The sequence below is a fragment of the Poecilia reticulata genome, chromosome 9 (genome assembly GCF_904066995.2).
Source record: "Poecilia reticulata chromosome 9, P_reticulata-male-v2, whole genome shotgun sequence".
NCBI lineage: Eukaryota > Metazoa > Chordata > Actinopteri > Cyprinodontiformes > Poeciliidae > Poecilia > Poecilia reticulata.
The window spans coordinates 8,567,987-8,576,043 of record NC_088838.1 but is presented as its reverse complement, the minus strand read 5'-3'; the positions used below and the strand labels follow the sequence as shown (position 1 = coordinate 8,576,043).

At 40.6% G+C, this 8,057-nt stretch overlaps 1 protein-coding gene across 2 annotated transcripts in view; it reads right to left on the bottom strand.

Annotated features, from left to right (window-relative positions):
* Nucleotides 1–5,527: 5,527 nt before the first annotated feature.
* galnt9 (polypeptide N-acetylgalactosaminyltransferase 9) overlaps nt 5,528–8,057 on the bottom strand; it is a 116,205-nt gene continuing 113,675 nt past the window's right edge. For both annotated transcript variants that reach the window (XM_008417601.3, XM_008417604.3), the window contains one exon: nt 5,528–7,995. In XM_008417601.3, the coding sequence (XP_008415823.1) occupies nt 7,849–7,995 (147 nt within the window). In that variant the 3' untranslated portion in view covers nt 5,528–7,848. The remainder of the gene's footprint in view (nt 7,996–8,057) is intronic.

The window sequence follows — 8,057 nt, the reverse complement described above, 5'->3', positions numbered from 1 at the left end:
ACTCACCACCTCTGCCGGCTGTACAGTTAAGTTGGAGGTAGAAGCAACGCTGGGTCTAATTGTGTCTCGGAGCTACGATGCTGCTCATCTCTGGAGATCTCATTAGAAGATCCACAAGCTGTTCAAGCGTGTACCCGCTCCACTTGCTCTCTCATTCCAACAGCTTGTACAGCATAGCTTTCTAAAATCTCTCCTGCTCCTTTGTACTATTGACAGAATAAAGCAATTATCATTGATTAGGAAATGAAGCCTTCCACCTGAAGCGAGGCTCGCAACGTCAAAGAGATAAACTGATCTGCTGTATTTCTTCTATTTGGTTCTATTGGATCAAGGTTCTCACAGCTGTGGCTTTCAAAGGCCAAGGAAAGTTTTGTCTGTTGGACAGCTGTTATTATTACCCCAGTGTCCAGGGCGCAGCTTGCCGCATGCTGCTGTTTTAGGTGCAATTCACTTAGACCGTTTGACCTTCGCCCTCGCAGTTGTACAGAAAGCCTGTTGTTGCGCGTTACGGTTCCACAAGACGTCAGGTGTAATCGTCACACATGCTGAGCAATCAAAGGAAAAGTTGTGGGAATTTCATTTCCTTCATGAAGTTGAAATGGAAAAAAAAAATGTACTCTGGAGTTTGGACCTGGAGATGGGGCGGGGTGAGTTTAACTTTGCATTTAAATTGAAATCAGAAGTAGACCGCCTGTGCGGCCAGACAGTCGCAAATGTTCAGAAATATTAACCAAAAAGGTCCATCCTGTGAGACTCTGATGAAAAAAAACAAAAAAAAAACAAAACTAAACGATCTTTGTGGCACAAATAAGTTCTGATTTGGGATAAATTGACTGATTTCACCCTAAAGACAAAATAAACTGTTTATCTAATTAAACAGAAAATTTTATTTCTGACATGGACTAGACATTTAGTTGCAAAGTTGTATAAAAAGATGCCTTTCAGAAAAACATCTCCAAAAATTTGAATATGTTCAACATTTCTTTGTCACTCATTTCCGAAACTCATTCAGATTAAAGTGACTGATTAAACTTACTACTAGTAAACTTAAATATTTTTTGCCCATATTTTTTCTAATTTTGATGATTGTAGCTAACAGATTACGAAAAGCCAAAAATAGAGAGAAAGAAAATAAGCAGGGCTTTGAATGGATAGTTGAGATGATTTGAAGTAAATTATATTCTGGTCTCTTCTGGTTTATGCCTCCAGCGTTGCTTGATGGAACATTTAGATGTCTAGAAATCCAGCTTTATCCATTCAGTTAAGTTTTTTTTTTGAATCAGTAAAACATTTTTTTGTAAAAGCCTCTTTGCTTTCACCAACCTAATGATTCTGTGTAATACATTGGTAATGAGAAACCTTTTTATTGACCATCAGACCATATTAAACCAGCTGAAATGAATTTGCACATAGCAGCAAGAATCTTTTCCAAGTTCTAATCATAGCCGTCAGCAGGGATGTGCAAGAAGGTTTTCTACACGTTTTGCACGTGAGTTCGGTACTTAATAATAAATGATTCTTTATATGTTTCCACTTCATTACCCATAAGCAAGGTGATTCCTGCAAGCTAGTTCCAGTCAGCTTGAGCTGTGCCGCTGCTTCATGCGTGATCTTCCTCACATGCAGCTGAATGCATCAGGCACAGCCTAGCAATTTATTCAGGCTGTAAAATATTGGCTGCAGCCTGCATTTCATGCACTAATGCCTGCCTGTGTGCCGCCGCCGGTGCATCGAGACTTTCCGTCCAGCCTCTGTTCTTTGAGGTCAGAGACCCTCTGTCTGCTCCCTGGAGAATTGGCTAATAAATGGTTGTTTTACTTAATTTTTGAACTAATTTGATTTCTTTCTATGTGTGGATAACTGGATTTTTCATAGCAACAGAAATCTTGGCGATTTCTACTAGTTTTACCCTGTGTATTGCTTTAAAGTATGAATAAAAATGCATTATTCTAAAATGTTTTTTATGGAAAAATGTAACTTGTAACTGGAAACACTATAAAAGTAAATGTAGCTCTGCATTCATGTACAACAGGACAGCGCAAAGCTGTTAGGAGCAGGAGGGCTAAATATGTAGCACCACTGATATTAGCATGACTTTTTAGTTTTCTTAAAAAGAAACAAGAAAAAGTAATCAACCAGCCAAGTTTGTTTGCTACTCCAAAACTACTGTTTCAAGGTACACATTCCTGGAAGCCTATTTTTGATCATTACATTAGCTAACCATGCTATCTAGCTATGTAGCCAACAGTTAGCTAATTATTTAGCCTTCAGGACAACAAGCAATTAATGCTTAGGAAAATTAAAGTTAACGAGACCTTAGCAAAACTTGAGAGAGTTAACATATTCATTTGAAGTAATGTTTAAATGCTGAATTATCTGTACCCTAGCACAGGTAAACAGATTTACATGTAGTGGATTATCCGGTGTTAGCGATTCAGTGTTTGTGTATTCGTAATCTAAAATAGCCAGGTGTGTTTGAGCAGCTTGTGATTTGTTTCTGTGAAATGTGCAAAAAAAAAAAAAAAAAAAAAAAAATCAACCACACTTTGTAGGTTTCATGGTGCTCTACATTTACTTGGCAAAAGAAGAGCTTAACTCCTGTTTATCTCTTCCATTAATTCCAAGAGCTGAGCGACAAGTTTAAAACATTTTATTCTGACACACCCTGATTCTATTTATAATTTGCTCTGCAGGAATGTTCGGAAGCTTTTCACCTTTTCACTTGTATTCTGAGTTAGTTAGTAGGTCTACTGACAACAGTAATTTTATGTATTGTGAAGTTTTTTTATTTCAGTAAACAGTTTTAGGCTATCCAGTGTATAAAAATAGAATCTCACTTCTGAAATTGGTTTCTCACAGCTATGCTCACTGGATCTTATAGAAAGTAATGCTTCTTGTGCTGTTACAAGACGGATATTGTTCTTTGAAAAGATCAGTTGTCATCTCTTTAACATGTAGATTTTATCCAGCTCACCTTGAAGCTCAAATATTGTCTACATAAATGACACGGCACTAAACAGACCATAGAGCGAGAAGTTTCAAGTGACAAATGCTCCCTTTTATGTAAGCCTGGAAGTGAGGGAAGATTGCCTGCCTTAGATGAGGACTAATAAAGAGCTGAAATACTGTAAAGCAAAAATTATATCTCATCCTAAGAAGGGCTCATATACTGTATGACATCAATCTCTGCTGGAACGACCCAGTGACAGTTACAATAAAGCCTGGCTCTTATCCAGACTGCAGGGAGATGTGAGCGGGAGTTTTTTTCCCCCTCCGTTTTAATAAACTCTCGAAACAGATCGAAGTTGACAAAGCCAAAAGGTCATTTTTATACTCGTCCCCCCCAAAGTAGTGAATTCTATTGATTATTTTGCTCGTATACCTGCAAAGACAGCCTCTGCATCCCGCCAATATGCGTTAAAGAAATACCCACTGGATGACGATACGGGCATATGTGTCAGTCCCTCAAGGTTAGCTCATTAAAGATAACCCGCCTGTTCAAATGTCTGCGTCTTCCGGGGGATAGCATTAATTGCCGTCAGTTTCTCTGCAGGTGTGCACCGAAATTTGCTTTCCTGTGGCTATACCTCGTTGTTAAGGACAGGAGAACAACGTGTAACGATGGCGATCCGAGGAATCGGTTCCGGTGCTACGAAGGACAAGGCGCCTTCTGCTGCACCGCTCTGAGATGCTGCAGAAGAAACCTACAAGCTAGAGAATAAATGGGTCTCTGAATATGAGACTCGCCTCTCCTTCCCAGGCTTGACAATGTATTGTCACCACAATAATCGAAATGAATAAGCTCCAGACGCAGACAGTGTCCCATATCCACTCAACCCCATCCAGTCCTCAACGCTATTCCTCAGCTTCAGCACTTTTTCCTTTGAGTAAAACTTCAGTATTTATTTGTCATTCATTCTGTGGAGAAAAATGCAAATGATGTGTGTCCTTTTCCCTGTGCAGCAACAAACTCAGAAGGTAATGCTTCGAGCTCATGTGGCAGTAAACAAACAAATGATGATTGCAGTCTTGTAAGGGACTCTACGCACCGCCTGTGATCACACGTTGCTTTTGGACCTTCCTCAGTGTCACATGCCTCTGGTGATAGTTTCTGCTGCAGTAGAGTTACACTGTTGTTGTCGAGATGCACGTTTTTCACCATTGCTCCCCAACTTATCCACTCACATCTTAGAAGTGAAGAAAAAGGACAAACAAGGAAAAAAAAGTAGTTATTTGTGGCCAGTAGCGTAACTGTGCGTTCTTATGGTCTCTAAAAGCTAATTTATCCAGTTGGCTCAATCTCCCCCACACCAGTACTAGTACTGAAAACCTAAGACAATTCAATGACGTTTTTTTGTAATGTTAAAGATTTATTCAAAGTGTAGCCATTACTACAATTTCCAAATGGCACAACAAATAAAATGAAAAAGTTTTTCCTCATTTGCTCCTTTGGCCGTTTCGTGTAGCGTTGCGTCTTTTGGCTTCCGCTGCCACCATCAGTTCGTAGCAGCGCGTTTTAAATGGACTCTACAGGCGGGGCCGGCATCCCGCTGAATCAAACAATCTGTCAGGAGTGGTAACATCGTTTTTTTCCCCCCGGCGTTAAGTCTAAGGAAACCATATTGTTGGAGTAATATCTTGGTTCAGACTTTTTTTTTCTGTGAGACATTACCTCGGCAGCTTGTTTGCAAACCCTGTCAAAGACCCGAATAAGATATTACCAGAGGAGGAGACCGAAGCGGTCTTTGTTTAGAGGACACGCAGATGATGCATTGCTTATATGGAATGATTAGAACCAAAGAAGCGGAACATAGTGGCAAGCAGAAGCAATCTCTCAGGGTCAACCAGGTGGAAACCAAATTAAAACGGGCCTGTGGAATGTGGAGGTTACAAAGCATGGCTAAACCAAGGAAAAGGGTCTTTTTTTACTTTCCACAGCAGCTTGAAATGCACTCTATCCAGGCCGGACGGCAGCAAAGAACACGTTTGGACACACACGGTAGCCTCTTGTGAACCTAAGAAATACATTCAGTGCTCAGTGTAGACGGCAGCCTAAATCATGCTGTCTGGTAAAAGAGGTTCATGCATTAGAGCAGAGAAGTGATTTGCTTTTTTTTTTTTTTTAACATTGTTGGGGGGAAGAAAGGGTAGTCCATAAATAGTTTCTTTAGGTTGATGGAAATGCTAAATCTGACTTCCATTTGCAGCAGACGTTTCCTCCTAAACCAATAAATAAACCTTTTAAGCGAGAGACAGGCCCAGGGAGATGCAGTGGCTTGCAGAATTATACGTACCTACTGAACTTTTTACAACTTGCGCAATGTATTTTAAAGGGATTTCCTTTGAAACGTCAACAAACCGCAATGTATCATCGTAGAGTGGAAGTGAAATGGTTTCACTCTACGTACAGCTGCTCTGTTAAGGTCTGACAAACAACACTGGTGATCAAACAGCATCATGGAGACCAAGGAACACGCCAGAGAAATTTAAAGCAGAGCAAAGTTAGTTAATAACATCTCAAACTGTGGACGTTTCAAAGAATCGTGTTTAATTCAACATTCAAAGACGGCAAAGAGCTGGCAACACTGCCTTTTAGCTGAACTGACAAGAAAGGGCAAGGAGTATTAATAAATAGAGTAACTTTGGAGGAGCAACATAAATCCACAGCTCAGGTGGGATTAGCTGTCATTACAAAAAAAAAACTACCAAATGCTTCACAAATATGGTGTTTTTGCACCATATTGTCAATAAAGACATAGAGAAATCAAACAAGTCAGAAGAAGATGGTTTGGGCAATTGAATGCGAAAATTAACTTTTTATATGCACAAAGCTATGTGTGGCACAAAAATAACGCAACACAGGCATGAGGTATATAATCGATTTCTACAGTCAGACCTCAAAACTTCATGTACCCTTCATGTGTGAATAGAGGTTTTCTGAATCCAAGTCTTATCAGCAAGCAGCGCAGAGCGTCAGATCCAGTGGCGTACAGCAGGCTTCCTCTGATTTAAAGCAGTAAGAGTGAAAAATGATGCCTCTGTGTCTGGCAATCCAATGAATGAGTCTGGGTTTGGGAGTTACAGGGAGAATGACACTCTCCTGCCTGCACAGTTTCAACTTTAAAGTCGAGTGCACTGGGGACTAATGTGGGCGGCTGCCTTCCACTCACAACTTCGAGACCAGCAGGAAGTGGTTGGATGACGGTGTGGCACGTGAACGACGTGAAGTGTGACTTTAATTGTGTTTTTTTATTTAATGGAGACAACACAATAATAAAAGTGTTTTTTCGCTAAATTTTTCACACATTTGCAGTGGAAACGCAGGTACAGTCTGACGTCAGTGCTAAGCAAATCCACATAAACGCACCAACCGGAAAACCTTTCTGGAAGGTTGGATGTCACTCAAATTGATATGCGAATTAGGAAGGAAGAAAATACTTCGGATGATATAATATGTATTACTAACATTTCCTTTTCTTTATGGAAAAACTCCTACTGTAATGAGTTGAAACACACCGGTGAGATCAAACACACCGGTGAGATCCTCCTTCAAAATATCTCCTTTTGCTCAAATACTTTTCTTGAAACTAACGTACATCCTACCGGTGCTAGTGCATGCTGCTTTTGTTTTATGTGTTTATCGTGGGTAAAAAAAAAAGAGTAAAAATGTACACCTCTTTGTTTCATGGAAGGGACAAGAAGCCATCGAAAGTCGGTGCGTGTCTTTTTGAAGAACTTCTTTCCAGTTAGGATCAATCAGAGCAGAGGGACACAAACATGACAGAGACTTTAGCTTTCTGTAACAACGGCCTCAACAAAAGACAAGCAATTGTTCTGTCGATGTCAGCAGTGAGCCCGGCACAAAAGAAAATGCAGGTATTCACCGAACACAATGCTAGCACAACGTGAAGAAAAAAAGCTAACATTCATTCGTTAAAGAAGATATTGAAAAAGAAAGACAGGCGACTAATAAAAAGGGTTTTTAATATTCTAATAGTAATTGTTTTGAGGACATTTATCAATTTTACACTTTCATTTTCTTTTCTTTTTTTTTTGTTTACAATATATTACTATTATTAAACGGCTTTATACACTTTTTATAATTTAACTTTCAAATAGCTTTATACATGCTTTTGGGACTGACATTCTCAGGTCAGATGAAGCTGAAAAATCATAAACAAAAGGCACATGATTGCTTTTCTTTTCTTTTTTTTTTGTCCACAGTGAGCCATACAGTCCACAGAAACAAAGAAGTGTGAGTACAGGTGAAGTCACTCCAGTTTGGATGACAGCCAGCAGCTCTGGAGCTCATTACATGTCCTGCCAGGGCGGCACGTTATGTCCACAGCTACTTCCTCAAATTACTCCCGAAAGACTCAGTTTCATCTGGCCATTGATAACAATTATCTCTCCTAATTTACCCCAGTCCACCTTGTGAAAGTCAATAGACCCCAAAAAGCCCTACATTTCTTTTCCTCTTCTTCTTTTTCTTCCTAAGAAGCGAGAGTTTTACAGTAGAGTCACTGCCGCAGAATATTGAACCGGACTGCACAAAGGGGATGTGCTCTATACATATGGCTGAGTGTCAGAGAGGTTGGCCATTTCAAACAGTGCAGCTCTGCTGAAGGTGAGGAAGCCTCTCAGGGGAACAAATACATTGATCGTGTTCTTCTTTAAGGCTCGTCGCAGCGGAACCTCCGTCGCCCGAGTCGGAGGTCGGTGTGCTTTGCAAGTTCGTAGCGTGAAATCCCACGCTTCGCGGCAATAAACCGGTTTCTGCTCCTCCCTCAGCGGTCTGCTGCTGCGACTGGAGATGCTGGCCAAGACGTCTGGGAAACAACGGCCTCCTCAGTGCCTGGGGTGCCTGATCCAGTTCCGTATCATCCACTTCTGACCGGAACATCTCTGCACCACCAGGCGGAGGCCGAAGTTGGCATCTTTGGACATCTCGACCTCCAAGCACCGACCCGTGTCTCTGTTGATGATCGGGCCGTTCTACAACAAACCCCAAATAAGAATGAGACCATTTTAAAACCAGTAACATTTCCTAAAACTCT